Source organism: Epinephelus fuscoguttatus, linkage group LG12, assembly GCF_011397635.1.
Source record: "Epinephelus fuscoguttatus linkage group LG12, E.fuscoguttatus.final_Chr_v1".
In the NCBI taxonomy this organism is placed as follows: Eukaryota; Metazoa; Chordata; class Actinopteri; order Perciformes; family Serranidae; genus Epinephelus; species Epinephelus fuscoguttatus.
The window spans coordinates 11197541-11220570 of record NC_064763.1 but is presented as its reverse complement, the minus strand read 5'-3'; the positions used below and the strand labels follow the sequence as shown (position 1 = coordinate 11220570).

At 38.3% G+C, this 23030-nt stretch overlaps 1 protein-coding gene across 1 annotated transcript in view; it reads right to left on the bottom strand.

Annotated features, from left to right (window-relative positions):
- Positions 1-21003, bottom strand: part of LOC125897929 (transcriptional regulator ATRX-like) — a 29594-nt gene extending 8591 nt beyond the window's left edge. The window contains exons 1-22 of the mRNA XM_049591426.1: positions 20857-21003; positions 19276-19382; positions 19124-19179; positions 17850-17878; positions 17350-17471; positions 16820-16936; positions 16264-16373; positions 15470-15537; positions 13569-15364; positions 12622-12682; positions 7810-7964; positions 7443-7622; positions 7254-7362; positions 6372-6462; positions 6086-6256; positions 5692-5836; positions 4358-4467; positions 4018-4161; positions 3709-3886; positions 3451-3588; positions 1525-1700; positions 1321-1438 (exon numbers count right to left, since the gene is read on the bottom strand). Of these exons, the coding sequence (XP_049447383.1) occupies positions 1321-1438; positions 1525-1700; positions 3451-3588; positions 3709-3886; positions 4018-4161; positions 4358-4467; positions 5692-5836; positions 6086-6256; positions 6372-6462; positions 7254-7362; positions 7443-7622; positions 7810-7964; positions 12622-12682; positions 13569-15364; positions 15470-15537; positions 16264-16373; positions 16820-16936; positions 17350-17471; positions 17850-17878; positions 19124-19179; positions 19276-19382; positions 20857-20876 (4201 nt within the window). The 5' untranslated portion in view covers positions 20877-21003. The remainder of the gene's footprint in view (positions 1-1320; positions 1439-1524; positions 1701-3450; positions 3589-3708; positions 3887-4017; positions 4162-4357; positions 4468-5691; positions 5837-6085; positions 6257-6371; positions 6463-7253; positions 7363-7442; positions 7623-7809; positions 7965-12621; positions 12683-13568; positions 15365-15469; positions 15538-16263; positions 16374-16819; positions 16937-17349; positions 17472-17849; positions 17879-19123; positions 19180-19275; positions 19383-20856) is intronic.
- Between the last annotated feature and the right edge of the window lie 2027 nt (positions 21004-23030).

Sequence of the window (23030 nt, the reverse complement as noted above, 5' to 3'; positions counted from 1 at the left end):
CAGGCATGTGGAATCCATCCGTTCACCTTTTCTGCGTCTCACAAAGACACGGCGGTTGGAACCAAAGATCTCAAATTTGGACTCATCAGACCAAAGCACAGATTTCCACTGGTCTAATGTCCATTCCTTGTGTTTCTTGGCCCAAACAAATCTCTTCTGCTTGTTGCCTCTCCTTAGCAGTGGTTTCCTAGCAGCTATTTGACCATGAAGGCCTGATTCACGCAGTCTCCTCTTAACAGTTGTTCTAGAGATGGGTCTGCTGCTAGAACTCTGTGTGGCATTCATCTGGTCTCTGATCTGAGCTGCTGTTAACTTGCGATTTCTGAGGCTGGTGACTCGGATGAACTTATCCTCAGAAGCAGAGGTGACTCTTGGTCTTCCTTTCCTTGGTCGGTCCTCATGTGTGCCAGTTTCGTTGTAGCGCTTGATGGTTTGCGACTCCACTTGGGGACACATTTAAAGTTTTTGCAATTTTCGGACTGACTGACCTTCATTTCTTAAAGTAATGATGGCCACTCGTTTTCTTTAGTTAGCTGATTGGTTCTTGCCATAATATGAATTTTAACAGTTGTCCAATAGGGCTGTCGGCTGTGTATTAACCTGACTTCTGCACAACACAACTGATGGTCCCAACCCCATTGATAAAGCAAGAAATTCCACTAATTAACCCTGATAAGGCACACCTGTGAAGTGGAAACCATTTCAGGTGACTACCTCTTGAAGCTCATGGAGAGAATGCCAAGAGTGTGCAAAGCAGTAATCAGAGCAAAGGGTGGCTATTTTGAAGAAACTAGAATATAAAACATGTTTTCAGTTATTTCACCTTTTTTGTTAAGTACATAACTCCACATGTGTTCATTCATAGTTTTGATGCCTTCAGTGAGAATCTACAATGTAAATAGTCATGAAAATAAAGAAAACGCATTGAATGAGAAGGTGTGTCCAAACTTTTGGCCTGTACTGTATATCTACATACGGAGCGGGTCTTCTCCCAAAGAGATCAACATGTCATTTCTACAGTTACCCAGAACCGACAACACTGGCATTAGTTAGGGCCATGTGAGTTTTCACATCGGTGGCCACATTTTTCCTACACGCTTGGCACATGAAAGAAGTTTCAGTCGGTTGCAATCTGCACATCTTACCATTTGAAGCCACTAAATCCTACACACTGGACCTTTAAATCCTGCTAAGGGGAAATCATAGCAAACTTAAACTGGTGTGATTTCCCTTTTTCTTCTTAATATTTAGTTTCTTCTGCAGCTGTAATTACTGTAAATCTACATTTTTTACAGCAACAATGTAAAAACAGATTCTTACCAGTGACGTGGTCCAGGTAGTGGCGATACAGCATACACTGCAGTGGAGTTATCCTGACTGCCAGCACATACTCGTGTTTGGGAGGCAGAAAATTGGTCAACTCTGAATAGTCTCTTCTCTAGGAAAAAGATGAACACAGTATTGTGAGAGCAAGAATATAAAATCAAACTGTATGTGTTCATATATACATGTTCATATATTTACCTGCACACATCCAGCCAACATTCCATAAAGTACATGTGCTCGCCTCTTCATGATTCGGACGTCTTTTGATGTGGAGTCAGCACACTGGCCATTCTGTATGGGGTTGATGAAGCGGTTTCGGAATTCGTTCAGTGACCCCAGTAGGTTCGTCTTGATGAAGTTGACCATGCAGTGGTCTGTGGGAACAAAATGTGGTGTATCAATATGAATAGTTTCATTTCAAAATGAAATATCCGTCAAACCATCATGCCTACACCTAATTTCTTCACTTAGATGTAACAATGACGCACGGTTTGTTATAGCACTGCTGTTTTGGTCAGTGACATCTGATTTTGTGTTTTTGAAATATTTAAAAAAAATGGGTAATGTATTTCAAGTAGCTTTGTTCGTACTATATACGTATATAATACAGTGGGGGAAATATTTAACACATCAACATTTTTTCATAAAATATATCTTCAATGTAGCTTTTCACATTACACTAGACATTGGTATTAACTCAATGAAACTATACAGATAAAAAAATCTCAACATTTCAATCCTTAAAAAGTTAGGTGCACTTAAGTGGAATAACACAGGAAAAATGTATTGGTGGAGAAGCCTTTGTTTGGAATGCCAGCTTTCAAGATGCTTCCTGCTTGAAGAACTCAATCTCTTATAGTGTTCAGATGGGATGTTGGTCCATTCTTTCACACAGACAGTCTTTTAATCCAGAAGATTCTGAGGGCCAGCTGGTGAATCTTGACCTTCAGCTTCTTTCACAAATGCTCAAGTCTTGTGATTGGCTGGGCCATTCCAGCACCTTTAAGTTCTTCCTCTGGAACCAATTAACAGTCTCCTTTGCAGTATTTTTTCTATCGTCCTGCTGGCAGGTCCACCTGCGTCTCATCCTCACCCTCCTGGTGGATGGCAACAGTCCTCACAGGAAAGTCTTAGTACAGGGCTCCATTAATCTTCCCTCTGACAATTTGGATTTTACAAGTACCATGAGAAGAGAGACAGACCCATGCCATGATGCTTCAACCTCCAAACTTCACTGTGGGTGTGGTATTTTTAAGGTTACATGCAGAGTTGTTTCTTCCTCAAACATGACACATTGAACTATTTGCAGACAGGTTAGATTTTTGTCTTGTCTGACCACACTATGTTTTCCCAGTTATCTAAAGGCTTCTCCAAATTTTGTGCAATTAACTTAAAACAAGATTTGGGGCAACAATATGATGCCCCATGTTTGAAGGAGGAATGGCTCTGCATATGATCTTAAAAATACCACACCTACAGTGAAGTTTGGAAGTGGAAGCATCATAATATAAAGCTGTTTCTCTTCTCATGGTACCAGCAGAATCCAAATTACCAAAGGGAAGATTAATGGAGCCAGCCAGGATTTTCTTGAGAAAAAACTGTTGCCATCCACCAGGAGGGTCAGGGTGAGATGCAGGTGGACCTGCCAGCAGGAAGACGATCCAAAAAATACTCAGTGTGTTCAATACTTTTTTCCTGTGTTGTTTCATTTTATTGTACATCATTTTTTATGGATTAAAATGTTACAATTCCTCTATCAGTGTAGATTTATTGAGTTATTACCAATGTCTGCCATAAATTTCATGTGAATAACTGCATTTGAAATATGTTTGATAAAAAATTGTTTACATGTTGAATGCTTATTTCCCCTCTCTACCTATAAAATACTAATATATATAAAATGTAAGAAAGGATAGTGAAATGTAAATGCGTAATCAGGCTCAATGTGTTGTTTGAAATGGGGTGACTTCAGTAGTTTACTCTGTTGTCACCCATGGATTCAGCAGGAGTGATAACAAAACATCACACCTCTCATAAATCTGTCTTTGGATTAAATTTAACATCCCTTCAGACAAAGTGTGATCTCATGGTGATATTTAATATGACACAGTGATGCAGACTTACACTCAACCAGGTTGTTTTGTAGTGGTGTGCCAGTCAGCAACACTCTTCGTTGGGTCTTGATGGCATTCATAGATTTGGAAATATTGGATGATTCGTTGCGGAGGATATGTCCCTCGTCACAAACCACAAAATCTGGACCTGACAAAAAAAAAAAAAAACCAGGAGAGAAAACAGCTTAAGATAAAAAAAGTTTCAATGACTGAAGCAATGACACATAAAACATTTTAATATTATCATACCATTGCAAATTTACTGTACCTGGATCCACCAGTATGCTCTTCAACTCTTTCTTCCACTCCTCATCACTGATTTTCTGGGCGAGTGACAAGATGCGGTACATTTCATACCCCATTATCATCACACCTCCATCTCTCTGCCAGCTCTGCAGAGCCCTCAGCCGTTGTGGAGGATGCTTTAGTGTAGCCAGTTCTGTAACCTGTAACATATTTGTGCGTCTGAACAATTACCTCATATGGACATGTGTGTTTGTACACACTCTGCAAAGTGTGCAACATAAAGCATCTGAAGCACAAAAAGTATTGCACATTTAATTTTTTTCAGCCATACTTTGACTTTATCTTGTCCCAAGCTGCTTTGCCATTTCTTGAACTCGCTGACCCAGTTGAGGATAGTGTTCAGTGGACACACAACCAGGGCTGTTCTGAATTTCAGGTTCTCTGACAGCAGCACCGTGTGGAGGAATGTTACCACCTATAAAATCATAAAAGCATAGCTTAACATGGGTGATGTACTTACAGCAAACAAAAAAAAATCATGTTATTTTCAGGCTGCCTTTTGTGATTCTGTGCAACTGGCAATATCTAAAGCGACTTAAAAATGTTTGGTGTAATCATTTCTTTAGGATAAATCAAACCAAAGAGGAATATTTGAGTTGGATATGTGTCACCTGCAAAGTCTTTCCCAGGCCCATGCAGTGTGCCAGTATACAGCCTGATCCAGGAGAAGAGTTGGCCTTCTTCACAGACTCACAGCAACTGTCCCAAATAAACTGAACACCTGTTGGAGAATAAAGAGAATAAAGTAAGTTTCACCCAAACATAGTTCTCCATTGTAAAAAATATGCACCTAAGATGTGTAAATTTGAACTGTTATTGCAGACTTTGTATTTAAGTCTATATCCAGACTAGACCACCTGGTGTGTTACAATTTCCTCATTGAAAATCTCATTGACTCATTTGAAGGTCAAACACAGTGTGTGAAGAAGTAAAATCCAAATAATGCTGTTACTGCCCACAACATGCCTGTATAGTGCATAATGGATACTTCTTGGATCACAAATTGGCTTGAACAGTCATGTCTGAATCTAAATGTTCACAGGGTAAAAGGTGAAAGGATTGCTTTAGTCACTGATTTTAATTATCTAGGTGTGATACTGAATCCAAATTTGAACTTTAAAACATGTAAGAAAAAAAGGCAAATTCTAGACACATTGAAAACTCTCTCTGGATGCAGCCAAAATATTTATGCATGCTATGATCCTTTCCAATTGTCTTACTGCATTACATGTTGGAGGCAGGCTAGTAAAACCAACAGAAGACCTCTTGATTATTTATTCAAACAAACCCTAAAAAGTAAAGACAAAAAACAACACATATTCACCACTGTAGGAAATTTAGATTCTTATCAAATTTGAGCCCAGTTTATAAAATACAAATGGTTTTGCTCCTCCTCCACTGTGTAACTTTGTGCATACTCGCTCAGTAAATTCTATTAGACCCTCAAGAATATCCTCTATATGAGACTGTGTCGAACCATTTCACCACACTACATTTGGACAATCGTCTTTTTCTGTAAAATCAGTGGAACACGCCACCTGACAATGTGAGGAACTGCAGCTCTATCAGTACTTTAAAAACCGACTTAAAAACTTAAAAAACTGTTCAGCTCTTTACTCAGTGACCTAACTTAACTGACCTAACAACTTTTCAGACATGCTTTTATTTTTGACTAGCGTACATTTGTGATGTGCCATTCTGAGAAGCTTTGTGTTGCGTGTCCTGTGTGTTCTTTTTTTTTTTTTTTTTGTCTAACTTTGTATTGTCTCTGTGTATTCTGTTCTGTTTGCCTCTTGTGCTGTTTCTCTACAGTCTGGTATTTAACGGTGACATTTATGTTTTAAGCTGTACATGGTCCCTTTTAAATAAATAAAATAAATAAATAAATAAATAACGGTACAGCCATGTCTTCCTCATTGTGAGTAAAAAGAGAGCACAAACTAACCGTCCACCTGGTGAGGCTTCAGTTTAGTCACCAGGTTCCTGTGCACCTGAACAAGAGGCATCTTGGTCTCCTCATCCTGATCCAGGACCAGCTTGGTGGTGATGGAGCACGGCACCTGAGACAGCTCATCTTCGATAACAATTATCTGGCAAAAAAGCCAAACAGTCAGCATTTTGTCTTTCCTCTCCTTGGAACACCCCAAAACTAATAACACATCCTAAAAAAGTGCTACTGTCTGCAACACAACTTTCATGTACTGTTTACTGTCATTTGTCAGCAGGGGTAAAGCATCTTATGAGCAAGTCCTGCTGCAGAAATCAAACTGCTGTTAATATTGACCGGTTATAGACACAGTGAAGTTTAATATCTGTTTGACCTGCTGTGTATGCAGTACCTCTCTCCTGTCCTGTTGTTCTCTATTTGCCAAACGTTTGCACCTTTCCTCCTCTTCTCTGAGGGCGTTCTGAGTCTCAGCACGGAGATTGACATCTTCAATGATTTTTCGGATCTTTTTGCGTCCTTTGGGAGTGCCTTTATTGTCGCTGTCTGTATCCTCTTTATCACTCTGCTCACATACAGAAAGATCCAATGAGCAATATGACCATCAGACACCAAAGCCAACTGATACAGCAGATACAGATAAGAATGATAAACCAATTAGTTATAACATCAGCTTCTACCTTTTCACTGTTGGAATCAGACAACCAAATGCAGGGAACTTGTATCTTCCGTTTGTAACTACGAGGTGCCTCCTTCACTTTACTGGATAAACTGGAGATAAAGAGAGGAGAGAATCAGATATTAAAATCAAATAAGTACATAATAGACTGGTTTTTTTTTTGTTTTTTTCAGGCAGCAATATGAAGTTAATATTCAGTGTAAAAATGTGGTTCGAAGTAAGTCTGTTTTCGTAAATAAAATTCTGGTCTGTGCCTGATATGTACCAGTTGTTTCATCATTTCTCGATTGTTAATGCTCTTTGGTTGTGTAGAGTATTTCTTTGCATTTCTTGTATGAAATGTGCTCTATAAATAAAGGTTTTTTAAAGTTTTTAAAGGTATTTGTTCTCGACTTAAATGCTACTTTATAATTCTACTACACAACTTTCTGGTGAGAAGCATGGTACCTTTTTGCCACACAGAATTACATACACAACAAGTGATCAAATCATAGAATATTAAAGGTGCTATATAAATAGATTACCATAATTACTAAACGATTATACGATGTGCAAATGTTGTTTTACTGAAACGCATTTCTATTTGATTGTATTCCTCTATAATATCCAGGTGTCCATGATGTTGGGTACACTCTCTGTATTGAGTGTGAGGGCAAACAATACTCAAATGTTGAAGTTAACCTTGTGAGTTTGCTGACTTTGTACCATACTGTGCTGCTCCTAACATTTTAGCATTTGTTATTTTCAGCAAAAGTTTATAGATTTGAAGGGTGCAATGATTCATTTTTACAGGTAAAACACAAACTGAAATTTAAAATCAGAACATTTTTATCTTTTACAGTTTTGTTTTTGATTTTATCAATGGGAGCTAAAATTAATGTACCTTTTGATTCCGGCTTCATCGGTCTCATCCTCTGACTGACTCAGCTCCTCACTCATCTCACAATCTTCTGGCTCTATCTCGTTACTGTCACCATCACTTTCACTATCAGCTTGACAGAAATCAAAATCAGATGTTAGAGCAAAGTCAGTACTTCCTATTCAGACAGCTGCAAATATTAGGTTTCCTTACAACTCAGCTGATTCCTGCTGGGTCTTCGCTTTTTCTCCTCCTTTCCTGCATCACTCTCTGCTGCTGCCATGTCATTTGGCACTGCCTCATCTAAGGTTAGTTTATGGCGGAGAAGATGGTGCCTACTGGGGTTGGACTCATCAGATGTGCCGTCAGTTGATTGTGAAGTCAAGTCTCCGCCTGCAGCAGCAGATATATACTATCATCATTACCCTTTGTATAACCCACAAAAAGAAATCTTTATGTGGGATCTTTCTAGTCATGAATTTGATTGTAATGCACTAATCTTTCTATTGTTCAATGGGATAAAAACTGAAAGAGTACTTGTGCTTATATAAAACACACGCAGAAAGCAAAAACTACTTACCATTTTCATCTGTTTCATTATCATCATTGCCTTGTTTGACCTCGTTGTCTTCCTCCGACACAGAATCATCCTCCTGCGTCTCCTCATCCGAAGAGATATCATCGCCCGAGGAGTAGTTGGCTTTGATTTGGGCCAATAGCATTTTCTTAGCGATTCTTTCAAAAGTAGACAAAGAGGGAAAAGGTACCTGAAGTTCATTTCATGATCACTGACAAAGTCTTCAGCTGGATAATGTTGTACTTTAAGGCAAAATCACAATCAAGTGTATTGACAGCTGGACTTCAATATTTGACAAATCATTTTAAATACTGCTTATGCGCCAAACGCTGACAAATTAACAATCAATCTGATCAGATGTTCTTAATGAGTCACCTTTGTTCGTTCAATCCACATTACGTGCCAATAATAGTCTTGACCTGATGTGCCAATATAAATCTGTGCTGGTCAAGTCAAAAACCATCAAAGTTAATTACCAAAACACTGGAAGATATACATTTCAAATAATAGCAGAAAAAAAGAAAAATGATGCAGAGACATTTTTAAGAGTAAGAATTTATTACAACAAGTATTTTTCACAGAGAAAACAGAAAGACATATTCTTCGTTTGTTCTCCTTTGGGAAAGGGAAGAAATACTTTCAATTTAATTTCTACATGTTTTGCCCTCGAGTCTGACACATACATTTGTCAGGGTTTTTTTCCCCATATGAAAATAAAATTAACATTGATCTCTAGTTCGTCCAATAATGACAGCTCACAGTTGACACTGCTACGGGCTTTTTGAACACAAACAGAGAGCTGACTAGAAGGTGGCATGCTCCCCTGGTACTAACCACCAATTAATTCTGTGTTAAAGATGGAGGAAAAACATGTGGGACACAAAAAACCACCATATTACTGAGAGAGTTTGCACATAAATTAAAACATTATTTCAACTATTTTTAACCACTTTATACTTCAGTGGAGCATAGTTTTAAAAAATGAGAACATTTTGCACAGTTCATGATAAACGTGTTTTAAAAGTGTAAAAAGTTTATGGTTTCAATACCATATTGTGTTCTGACCACTCAACAGTACGTGGAGTTACACTCTTAAACCCCTTTTACATCTACCTGTGTTCAATGTGCATTTCCAACACAAGGCTGATTACACATGATAACCGAGGGTCAAACAGCTGACATGGTTCCGGCTCAAGTTCGTCTCCTCTCTAGTTAACTGTCAACCAAGCAACCTGCATCACATGCACATAAATGATCCTGATCTCAAAGGGTGGTTGTCAACACAGGTCACCAGGGATAGGATAACTGTAACTAACATTAAAGCCAACGTCCATATTGTAAAAGATGTATTACAGTATAGCAATGCCAGATGATAGCAGCACTAAAAGGCCAGAGCCCTGGATATCATTTGACATGTTTCAGCTGGGGAAAAGGACCAACAGAAAAACACTGAAAAAAACTTGACATACTGCCACACATGGTAATCGCATGCTGTGTGGATTTCAATGAAATAACACAGTACTTCTCAAGTTTCAGCCCACTAACTATAAACAATGTAAACTTTACATTTCTGCTGACCATTTTTTCTAAAGATAAACTTGTGCTATCACTACTGCTGAAAACAGACTTTTGTTAAAAAAACAAAAACAATTAAAAAAAAAAAAAAAAAACGGGTTGGTGCCGATCGGAGGCTACAATATCCCAGATTTAAGCGAGTGTTGCCTAACAGCACTGCTTTCACTGATGTGCTGTCAGGAAATCCGACCTGGAAAAAAAACATGAGAAACAAACATGGATGTCATTAAAGGCAGAATGGGAATTTGGTCGCTTCTTGCATTTTAATGGTTGTTGTTTCACAGCCCACTCTCAATTCTCAGATATACAACGTTCCCATTAACATCTGAAAGCACTGACCTGTAAGGCTTTTTAACACAAATTGTTTTGTATCTGCATTACTTCCGAAAAACGCGACAGCTGGTTCACCTGTCAAACAGGTCTTTAGTCTTTGCGAGTTTGAGTAAAGTACGCATAAATAAGAATAGATTCATGGACTTTTAACAGCTACACTATGCTTTACAAAATGGTCAGCAGTAATGTATACTCTGTGTATAGAAAGTGGGGTAAAACACACTAAAACACTGGTACTGTTCCCGTGAACACTGTTGACATTGAGTCTGTAAATTATTTTGAATAACCAGGACATTGTCTCTGGAAAAGTTTTTTCAATCGTCATTCCTCAGTGCTTTGAGCATGGATGCATTATAAGAACCGGATACAGTGTTCCATGATGGTGCCCTTTCTTTCCAATTAGAGCTGCTTACTGGGCACATTTCTCTCACACTCACTCACACACACACTGAGCCTTTCTCTGCCCGAGCTGGACAACTGCCCACATACATGAATGGCAAAAAAAAAAGTTTCATTACTCTGACAGCACAAATGGCCAAACTGAAATAGAAAAAGTAATTTCTGAACATATGTGTTTTACAATTGCATCTTTTGAAAAGTTATGCATAGGAAATATTCTTTCTAGGTCAGAGTACATCACATGACCTCTACTTTCGACTGCAAAAACTCTGCACAAACCATGTGCTGTTTCGGGCTTTGCCCTGAGCAGCAATAACAAAATTTCATTCACCTCCTTTGCACTGGGGTGTCAGAAATCTCAGACGGATATCTCAAGCCTACCTTTTAAGAGAATCTGTGTAAGAGCAGCACTGTCAGAATGATAGTAACAAAATGATAGTCTCTGAAATCTACAAATAGAAAAGTATTTTTGGTAGGGGACACCTGAAATAATCTCAGGCCTCTTATCACTACCTTAGCATATTTCATATATACAAAACTAGCGGTTCCCAAGGTCCAACAGCACACTGACCAGGTGTTTCTGTATTTCAAATATTTTAACAGACAAGACCTTAAGTCAGTGCTGCACAAGTGTGTAAAGGGAGTATTAGCAGCAATATGATGATACCAGTAAATATCACTGATTGACAGGAAAGCAAAACAGCTTCACCCATCAAAGCCCAGGTGTTTAGAACAGCTAATATCATCTGGACTCTTGACATAGTCAGTGAAGCCAGTAATATGCTGAATGTGTCAGATACATGCTCTGACAAAATTCAATGGTACAAATGAGCACTCAAGGCATCCAGTGAGTCTCAATCTGCTGTCACGTTTGCTCTGAACTACAACTATTACCAGGTGTGACTGAGGGAGTGTCACTGGCCCAGTGGGACTGTTACTTGTAGTTTCTGGAAGTGCAGTAATAAACTTTTTCAAAAGGAGATAATATCAACACCGGAGCTGGTAGTTTGCATGTGAACTGGTTTAAAAAGAAGAGAGACTGCATACAAGGAGTATTATGTCAAAATAAAAAGTATTAGTCATCATGGTAGAGTCCTGATGTTGATACTTTAAATATAACACTGCAAAACAGCATTTCACAATCAAATAAGGGCTGTCAGTTGAAATGCACACAAATTGTATTCACTGCAATTAGCTGTTAATGTTGTCTTCCTCGATTTGCATTTTATAAAACTCGACATCAGCGGAATTTTTGAACAATTAAAAAAAGTTAAGGGTGTTTTGGGTGAGGCTCTGGGTGTTTATTACCACAAACATTTTCTAGGCTTACAATTTTTACAATTTGTGCCAGCTAGACAGTGAGAGTAGCCCTGTAACAAATGCATCAACACTGGCATGAAACCCAAGCCCAAAAATGTAAAATGCATCCATCAGTAAAACTCAAGTCAAGTGTGGTGGTAGAATATATTTTTTGTGGCCAAAATTAACAAGGGAAAAGAAGGAAATCAAACTTTCGTGCTTAAAATAACTCAGACACTGAATAACAAAGCTAAAGCACATTTACAGAGCCAGTACTTAAAATCGGACATTTTAAACAACAACCTTACCATCTTATCATAATTAAGGCAAAATGAAATCGTCATACCTTAACTGTGACCCATTATGGGTAAATCTTATAGCAGAATATCAAAATGATGGTTTTCAAGGTTTATGTTCTATGTACACTAACAACTTTCGGTTGTTGTTTTTTTGTTGTTTTTTTTAAAAACAAACAAACAAACAAACAAACAAAAAAAACTTAAATGTAAATGTGTGCAGATAATATGGCAGGTATCTCTCAAACTTAATACTTCATCTGTAAATAACAATACTCCATTCATTTATATTAAAAGTGCTGCTCCATTGAGGACAACATCTCTTTGTGCATTCTACATTAACAGAAGAATAGACCGAAGTTCAAAACTTTTTTATGTTCAAATACTTTCATTGAAAACAGGTTGAGCTGTAAGGCAAATTAAGTTTCATTCATTGTTCAAATGTATGCTCAGACCTCTTCAAGTGTAAAGTGGGTCAACAGTAAATTATTCCCCTTTTGTATCAGCATAGAACATCAGGCAAATAAAACAAGTATGGAATAAGATATATTATTAATGATGAAAAATGTAGGTAAAATGTATCTCTAGCATTTACATGTATGCTGGGTTGCACACTAAATAAAACAGACAAGCAGAGTATGTTGCTTATCAATCACAAGCTTGTTCTAGGCAGGTTCAGTCTCAGTGTATCATAATGTGGTCCATGTGCTTCACAGTGTACCTCTACAATGGGTATTTGATTGCTGAGGTTCTGCTACAGCTACGTTTTGGTCGTGTTTGAATAGACTGCAACCGAGTCTTAATGACATTGGTTTTTCTATCTTTTGCACAGAGTTTGGGTTTCGAAGTTGCAGCCTTTCCTCCACACGTAGGGTGTTTTACAAACTCTACATCCGGGCTTTTAGAACCATACCTATTTTCTGGATCATCATCATCTTCTGCTGCCCACGAGGGCCCAGACTGCTCCTCATCTCCTACAAAAAAACAAAAATTAGAGACATAAGCTGCTGTGTTGTTTTGGCAGGAAAATGGCATAAGCTGCATTACACCGACATTTCAAGAGACATTTTTGACTTGCCATAACATGAAAAGCACAGGTCAAACTAGTGATATAATAACAGCCCCTAAAGTAATAACTCTATAAAATGAATGCATCCAAACTATTGTGCATCTTAAAATTCCAATATCACATCTGTCTGCTCAAAATCCTAAATAGTCTATCCCCAGATGAATGGAATTAAAGTGGCGTAATTATTTCTAATTTAATCCAACCACCCCAACACACCCCACTTCACTCTAATTTTACTTATTTCTACGTTGTTTATTTTTTGGTTTTGTAATGTCTGTCTCTGTGCAGGTATGGGAAAGTTCATCATGTTTGTCTACTAGTTTACATCATGGAAAATAAAGCTATGGCCCCAAATTGTTTCAGAATTTTGAAAATGCTTCAATAAAAAATAAAATTTAAAAAAATAAAAAATAAAAAAAATAATCACATTTGGAAAAAAAAAAGCAGGGGTAACGTAGTACACTATAACGCAATTCTGCTTACACCTCCTGTTTGAAGTTGAGCCCAGCAGCTCCATGGAGCTCTGTTGCCAGCCTTGGAGCTCCAAGGCTGGCACTTCCGTCTTGTCTAAACCCGGTGCTCTCGGGTATCGACATGTGGCACCATTGAATTTAAAATGAATCAGTACTTGGTAGTGCTGACGTAATTCGGTCAGTACCCTTTAAAGTGACTTGCTAGCATTAGCCACTTAGCTTTCCACCAGTAATAAGGCAAACCAGCAATCTACATCTAAAAAGCACTGACAAGATATGCTGTAGATGTAGATATATAATAATAAATATAAGACTTACCCGATGATTGGTGGTATGGTGCTGCCCCCAATAAGGCCACATCTTCAGTGATTGGTTTCATCTTCTGATCACTTCCATCACTCCCAGAGTCATCATCATCATCTTCATCTTCATCTTCGCTTGATGAGGATGACGATTCCATTGCTTTCTGACCAGATTTAGCCTTAGACTTTGCAGCCTGTATCCTAACCTGCTGTCCAGCCACACCTTCATCCTCTCTTTTGACGAGGTGTGATTTTCCTATTGGCCTCAACGTATTCAAGTGTTGTATTTTCTTCTGCGAGTCATCTTGATCATCACTAGAAGAATCTGTCCCACTTTCCCTTCGAGCTTTTACTCTTCTGTTACTTGAATCAGACTCGGGGGAACAGTCCAGCATCTTGCGTTTGCGACGCATCTTCTCCGGTGACATTGGGGTGTTCTTTGTCAGCCAAAAGAGACATTTCTTGGCGACCTTGGCTGATGCATTTCCACCATTCTCGTCACTCTGAGGTTCATCAGAGCTATGTGTCAAAGCTGCTCGCTCAAGCAGAGCTACAGGGACTTCATCTGAGTCAGAGTCGTCTCTTGCTCTGCTCTCTTCTTCAGTATTTTTGGCTAGCACTGTGCTGGAGGTTTCCTCAGGGTCAGAGTCACTCTCACTGTCTGCTGCTGAAAGAGATGTTTTGCCCTTGACATCACTTTGTCGACGCAAAGGTGTTGTCTTCACGCGAGGAGATCGTCTATTGCCTTGTTCCTCTTCAAGGTGTAATGATGCACTAGAGTTGTCATTGCTCATTTTGCTGTCAGCTGTAGCACTTACAACACCTGTCTCTTCATCTTCTGGTACATCCTCTCCCTCTGACTTCTTATCATCCATCTGCATGTCCTCCTCCATCTTCGGGGCATTGGGGGATTGCCCCTGCTCCATTGGCACTGGCGTAAGTTTTACCACGAGTTTTTTTGTCATGCTCACCGAGCTTTCAGAAGGCTTCAAGCCAATCTTTTTTGCCCTTTGTCTGGCTTTACGTGGATCTGAATCCCTGGCCTCCCCAGGGCAGGCATGTGCAGTTCTCCCATCTGAGTTGCCCTTGGAGTCAGAATCATAATCTTCCAGGTGTTCAGCTGCCAATTTCTGTAAGTCCCTCAAGCATCTTTCATCAGACATATCTGGCTCTGTGTCTGCTTCTGTGATAGGTTGTGCATTCAAGTCATCACTAAAGAACTTTTCCCAAAAGCTCAAGACATCTAAGTCACTGAATTCTTCCTTAAGGCTATCCTCGAGAGCTGAAAGTGATTTTCGCAAACCTTTGACTACTGACAAAAAAGAGTTCAGATACAGTTTGCGAGAAGCAGGTGTTTGTTTGTTCCTTGTCACAGTATGAATGAAATTGACAAATGTTCTGTTTAGAATGTTTGCAGAGTCCACTAAATGTTTGGCCTTTTTGGTTATATCCTTGGAAATATGCAGTGTGTTGTAGTTGAACACCACATTACCATCCATACCAGTGTGATCCCATTTATCCAAAGGAATGGTTTGCGGTAAGTGTGGCATGATGTGGTAAAGTTCAGATTTCTCCGGCTCTACTCGGTTTCTTTTACGCTGGTGATACCACAGACTCTCCATGTTCTCGAGGACACTGTCACAAGCCATCACCAGGTCAAAAAGGGGCTCCGGGCTACATACATAGCAGTACCATTTGCTTTCCAAGATACCAGACAGCTCCTTCCTTCCCAAATTTCTTAGAATACACTTCTTGCAGAAGGCATTACTACAGTAGTCGCAACAAATCAAGTTGCCTCCTTCAGCACACCATCTGCATTAGGGAAAATAAGAAATGCAGTTGATTAAAGCTCAGGAGAAAGTAAGTTAGAGACAATGTTTATGTGTTGGTTAAAACATCAAATACAACAAATCCTACCTGCACTGCTCGTCCATTCCATCTCCATCTTTGCTGATGTCATCACTTAGATAATACTTGTAGCAAGACTGGAAGAAAAAAAAAAAAAATTAATGGAAATGTTACAGACAGCTTGGACAAAAAGTGTATTAGAAACATGCAAGGAATTTTATAAACACTAAAAATGTACTCTAAATCCCATACGAAAGATCATAAATGTGTTAATTACTGTGTATATTCTTGTTAACAATGATTAAATATTTCTGATTGCTCAATTGAGGTTTCATTCAGCACTCATGAAGGAGTATTTTTTGCATGTTTTAACTGTTTTATATAGTTGTATGTCTCAGATTTCTCTTAAGTCCAGAATCCAGTTAGTCTGCACTTTGACCCATTCTTTATATCAGTACTTGTCAGCATGAAACACACCCACCAAAAGCAAACGGGAACACAAAAGTAGTGATTTCATTAACAGGACAAATTATGCGCTGCTCCACAGAAAATGAGTGGAGACTTCTTAAGAGTAAAAAGGCCTGAGGCTCTTAAACATCTCCTTAGCATTACTGTCACTTTGATTTTGACTATTTCCTGTAAACTCCAGTTTTTACAACTATGTAATGGTGACAGTATACATACATATATATATATATATATATATATATATATATATATATATATATAGATAGATAGATAGATAGATAGAGGTATGTTTTCTATGGTTCCTGACTTCTGAAGAGATGTACATGTTGCTAAATACTGACTTAGGTCACAGAAAACTGTGGATTTGTTTCCGACATATGAATTAGCAGACCTACCTTGCAAATGAGTACTTTCAGAGCTGGATGACGATAGAAGGAATCTCTCTGGAAGTGGTTAACTTGTCGGCCACATGCAGTGCAACTGACAATTCCCATGTGTTCAACTCCTATGAAAGCACATCACTGTCATTAGCAACAAAATGGTTATAATAACTGCTTGATGGGTTGTTTAAAAGGGTGTGAGAATGCCCTGTTTAATCTCTATGTGAATCCACCACATTTCCTATGTAAGATGTCCATGAAAGCGATCACTGGTAAGGGTACAAAAATTGCCGTAAGCAGAGTGTGAGTCAAGCACTTGGATCAGCTTTTCTTTTTTTGAAGTCGGAGTGTCACAACAAGATAATGATCAAGCTGCATTTAGAGACAGTGAAGTGAATTTTCAGCTTGCTTTGACCACTGGAGTGGGTTTTCAGTCTGTGTGTCCACAAGCAATCAATGGTTGAGTACCCTCAACAAGTGTCTTCGTTTTGTTTCATTTTAAGAAATAGCTGCCTGAATAATCATGAAATGATGGGCAATGTTGAGACAATATCAACCAGTAGTGACTGACCTCCACGTCTTTTTGAAAAGTCTTTCCGCAGTACGCCTGATTTCCGGCTGCGAAACTCAGGACCCCTGAAGTCATCTCTTCCATTATCAACAGGTTCAGGCCTCACCAGCACAGTGCCTACATAGACAAAACATACCACAAATAACTCAGAGATAATCCATCTATATTAAACACATAATCATAACCTAAGCTGGGGACAGATTTAAAGACTTTTTACACCCTACATATAGTAATAGACAAAACATCAAAATTTTAATGATGATTTGTGTCTTTTACTATGTTATATTACTAACCTAAATGTATGTTTCTGCCTTGCAGCCAGCCAGACTAAAAACAGATATTAGGTACTTAGGAGTGCAGCAAAGACAACAGACAAAACTCTTAGCATATGGTAGATGATAAGTGTTACAGCACAAGCACAAGGCACCCCCAAAATTTCCAAGACCAATTCTTGTCTGAGGCTAATTTGTGCAGAAAAGTTTTGAGGCAAAGTTTATAAATAACTATAATTGGTAAAAGTTAAGACCTACCTTTTGGCAATCTACTGATATCAGGGTGACCATTTGCGTTGACTGGTATATCCAAGTCCACAGTTGCATCTGAGTCCCCAGACTCGTCCAGTCCAGAGTGCTTTATGACAACCGCTGGTTTTCTGTAATATCAGTGAGAAAGAAAAAATGTAACTCCCATAGCTAAGCAACATTTCCCACAGGTTGGCAGCCTACTTGGACAGTGACAAGGAGGCAGGGGGTCACCAGTGTTTCAGGTATCAATCAAATATAAACTTATGGCAATGACAAATCATCATTATCTTTAGGTTTTTGTTACTATTATTGTACTAAGTGTATTATTGTTTTACACTTTCACTTGGTTTGAGCGCAAATGGTTTGCCTCAGTACACTGCATTCACTCCAGTTCAGCAAAGAGTATTTTCAGCAATGATCTGCATTAAATATTTAGGCATTAAATCTGGACTATTTCATACCATGCCATATCTAACCTTGCAGGTTTAAATGAAATGCAAACTCACCTCCTTGAATATCTGGTATCCAGTCCTGCCTACAATGCAAGAAACTGTTGTTAGTTTATACATCACTGGAAGTAATCAATGTAAATTTCGGCATTTAAACCATCTATGTAATGTCCCAAAGGGGGATGCTCATTCAGCAACTACTGCTTTGTTTTTGCAAACAATTTCATTCTAGAAGAGTACAAGTCTAGTGAATAAAGAGTTAGGATACAGCAGTACAATTTTCTTTCAATACTGAATTAATTTGAAGCACTGAACACTTCAGGGAGTAAGCTGCCTACTACCAGGCACAACTGTCAACTTGTTTCACTCTGTTTCCATCAATCAATCAACCCAAAGTGTTCAGAAAGCAGAAAATATTCATTTTGAAAGTTGGGAAACACCCTGGGAGATTAACAAGACTGTCAGACTACAAGAATGCATAAAACAACAGTGACAGGGAGATCCTGAAGCAAATGGTTGCATTTTTAAGCAATGAGCTATGGCTTCAAAAGAACACAGTAAGGCTTAAGTGTGAACATAACCAGAGGTAATGGCTGTGCACTTTGTGGCTAGTGATGCAAAAATGGTGTTTTCACAGCATCACTGCCATCTGGGCATCTTTGTGAAATTAATGTTTTACTTATTTATAGCATAGGCATTAAAGCAAGAGACTGGACTGAAACTTAAAAATCAAACTGCATTGTACTGTGAAATGCATTGTATTTATAAATGGTGGTAATTATAAATACTAGTAAAATTAATTTACAGTTGTAAGCCTGTGTATCTACTGCAAAACCACTTTAGCCACTTAATGGACAGTGGTAGAAAAAAATAGTAAAAAATAGTCCAAACCAACTGCACCTGGGGGAAAAGTCTTATCAAGCTGTAGGATTTTACAGGAAAAAAATGTATTATCTACATTTCTAATGCACGTTTTGCATAGGGCGTTCGAGTATCCACTAAAGGCACTTAAGTGATGGTAATGAAAAGAAGCAGAGTCTAAACAAAAAAAAAAATCTATGTACAAACCTTGATGAGATATATGACTATTGTCAATCAATTATTACTCATGTGCAATATCATTAAATACAACAGTGCATTATCTAAACTTGATATGTGCAATAATAAAAATTCTGCCATTCAACCCTTTTATCTTGCTTTTTTTGGGGGGGAGTACTGTTTACGATCATCACCCTAACCCTGACCCTTTACTGCTGTAATGTTGCAAATTTCCCCGCTGTTGGACAAATAAACGTTTATCTCATCTTATAACATCAAAAATGTTCAGTTACCTCTGTCATAACTTGGCCTATTGAGTGTCCCCCAGAACAACTCCTGTTGGTCAGACCTGCAAACAGAGGACATGTTGAAGAATGTTTATAAAACATGTAAATATGATGAGAATGTTTCCATCACTCATGATTTGCTTAATCAAAAGCTGTACCATTAGCATCTTCCGTGGTTGGTCCACCATTGCTGTCCTCAACAGCAGAATGAGCCAAATACTCGTGCAATTTGTTGACCAATTCATTCAGCTTGTTGGGAGTGGTGCTACAGTCAAGGAAAAAAGAACAAGTAAGGGGGTCATTATGTTTCACAAAATATAATTGAGCTTTACAAAAAGGGTGATAAATGAAACCTGTCAAGACCTTCCCATTTAATAGGTTTCTCCAAATGCAGCCAAGCAATGTAGCTTCAACCTACTTTAGATAATACAACCTAAACTAGTATAAGTATCAGTTTATATTGTAACTGTGGTATTCCATAATGTGTTGCAGTGAACATCACAACTATTGTCATGTAATTGAAATATACATAAGCAACATAACGCCACTGTTTACATTACAGAGGGGCAGTAAAAATCATTCATAAAGTGGATTTAAGTGAACACACTAACAGACTGGATATTAAGTAAGGAGGACTGTTGAATTTATACATTTAGTTGAGTTACAGACATTATTCATTTTGTACAGGGGAAAGGCAGGGCATTATCAGAATATTTACAAAAAATGTTTGTTTTTAGTTCAGAGGACGAGGACAATATAAGGCGGGCTAACTTCATTTTAAACATCAGCATGGACAGATTACTTTAAAGCAGAAGTGTACTTCAGTGGTTGGCACTGGACTGTGGAATTCTCTACCAAATAAATTAAAAGGGTTTATAAAGTTATTTCTGAGTTCAAGAAAATGCATAAGGAAAGACTAATTAGGCCACTTATTACTGTTTATATGAAGCTGTCAGGTAATCTATCTCCTTAGATGATGCCGAGTGACCTTGTATAGCTCTCAACACTCTTTTACTCAGGTTATATTAAATACCGTTATTGACTGTTAAGTAACTGCAATTGAAACACTATCAGGTGGTTTGTGTAACTAGAGCTGTGTTTCGATCACTTTTTCTGAACTGGTGCATTACCATGAGCAGAGCAAATAACAAATTAATGGGATGAAATACTGTTAACTTGTGTATTGTAAGTTACGATACTTTTTTACTTTTGAGGACAAGTTAACGTTACTTTTAATGAAAGTTGGACACTATAACAGTCGCGAAGGCAATTTTACGACGTATTACAGGACTGTTGTATTGAACTACCTGCGGTATGACGGTATGGCTAATGTTAGGTGTACCTAACAGGAGTCATGGTTATGATTGCTTAGGTTAGGTTAACTGCAGATCACGTCAACGTCCATTAATGTGAATTTAGTTATTGTCAGGATATCCTTAACGTAGCAATAAATACGAAGAAAAATAGCTAACGTTGTAATTAGGCTAACGATTTGTGAGACGTCAATAAAACCAGTTTTTCGAAATTCGCATGACGTACATGCTGTGTTAGGCACGTTTGTGTTTTTTTATTATTTTAAATTCAAAATTTTAATTAGCGGCTACTAAGCTACAATTATCGTTGTCTATCAGTAGAATTAGCTGTTAGCTGCTACAGCTAACATTAGCTAGTTGCTAAGCTAACTTAGCTCGTTGTTATAGTCTGTAGTAGATAGCCGTATTTCGCTCCGCAGTTTTTACCTCAGCGTTGCTGCAGACATATCGCTAAGCAGGTGAACAACCGAAGTTGTTCAAGTCCTTACACTATCATGGTACCAATATTCCGGAGAAAAATGCCGCTCAATTTGCGTTCATCATCACATCACTAGCAGAAGCCTCTTCTTCCTCTTTAAGTCTAATGGCGATTAGCAAACCGACTTTGAGGCGCATTACAGCCACCTACTGGACTGGAGTGTGGCGCAGTAGATTGGCAGGAAACAAAACAAAGAAAAAAAATAATTCTCTCTATTATTCCTGTTAGTCCTCTTAAATAATTAAATAGAAGCTTACGTACATTTCTTGTTTACTTTCCTAGTAGATTCCCTAATGTAATATTGTGCTTTTCTTCAGTTAGTCAACTCCATTCTTTCTTCATTCCATCTGATGCAGTCTACTACATGTTTGACATTTCCAGTTTCTTACAGTGTGTGCATAGTTCAGTACGATGCTTCCCTTTTCTCTGGAGAGTTTAATTTCATCCTGTGTGTCCTATCCTCAGACAGGTAATGACCATCTCTTCACTCAGGCTCCCACTCTGTAATCTACCAACACCTACATGTTTTTGAATACTGTGAAGATGTCTTCCTGTGTCACTTCAGTCCCAGTATTCCTGCCAGGTTTGTTCATACAGTCCTCTGTGATAGTTTTAACCTGTGCTTCACTTAATGGTACTTGCATGTCAATTAATTGTTGTTAGAGTGATTGTGTAGCCAACATATACTTTCTGCACCCCTACATGGGCAGGAACCCAAAGGAAGGAGATATCCAATCCCCTGCGATATAGTCTGTGCAGCACATGATAAAATTCAGACATAATATCCTGTCTGCATGATGACATAATGCTGGAAAGCACTGACAGGCTATAAGAGGCGATTACAACACTGGGTTGGTTATTTTCTTCCACCCATTGTAATGCTAATGATATTTCAATTAATTCAGCTGTATTTACTGACAGATGATCTGCTCCCTCACAATGAGACACGAAGAATGCCACACCTACAGTCTCTGGTTCTTTTGAACCACCTGTAAATAGAAATATCTTGTGTTGGTGATGATCAATATATCTTTACACTATTGTCCCCTGTTGTGCTTTTTTAGATTTCTCTTTTACTTTATGTTGCAGACTTGTATCTATGGATGGCACAATGAATCTCCACGGAGGTAGAGCTGATAATGGAACAGTGAGGCCCAGTTTTGTATGGCATAGGCCTACATTTTGTGCCTTTGTGATCCCTACCCAACTAAAACTGGAAAAGCTGGACTAATTATGTTCCCAGCAATCCTGTAGAATGGCTTTTAGGGTGTGATCTATGCCCTTGCATCACGAGCAGAATGTTTCCTTCAGTGTTTTTAACACGCTTGACCTATAATGTTTAACCTATCTCGCATTACTGCCGCCCACTGTCCTGGAGTGTGGCTCAAATATGAGATTTGCTGTTTATATTATGTTTCTTTTTTGAAAACAGCTTTCTGTCTTACAGTTTTGACCATTGCTGATAGATAGATAGATAGATAGATAGATAGATAGATAGATAGATAGATAGATAGATAGATGAAAGTAATGCAGTTATGGATCAGATAAAGGGGATGAGTGTAGGGTGAGAGTTTCCGCAGTCTTTAGTCTTTGAATCTTAAGTAGTGTAAATTCTTACGTATCCTTCTACCTCAGTTTAGCACTCATCATTTCACTTTGTGTCTCATATTTCAAGCAACATATTTCGCTGACAGCTGACATTATGATTAGCTCTAACCCTCTTCTACTACTAAACATTGTATAACAGGATACATTTTCAGCATTTGGTGCAGCTCTCTATTCCTGCAACATTCTCAGAGCTTTTACTCCAGTTGAGCTTCTGATAAAAACTGCTTGTGCCCCTTGGTCCTCCTCATTAATGTCTTCCTGTAGATCCTGCTGATAGCATGCTTTAAATTTCTTCCAATTCTTAACAGGCCTCTGTCAGCAGCAAACACTGACCCTCTTGTAGCTTACACTGCAAAGACACATCATCGATGGATGTCTGGATATTAATAATATATTAGCGTACTATCCCCCAGCCACTACACTAATTTCAACTGCAAACTGATTTCAGTCTCTTTATATTCTGACTTTGTTAGTCTTTAGCTTTTCCTGCATAGGCAGATCTTTACCTGTATCT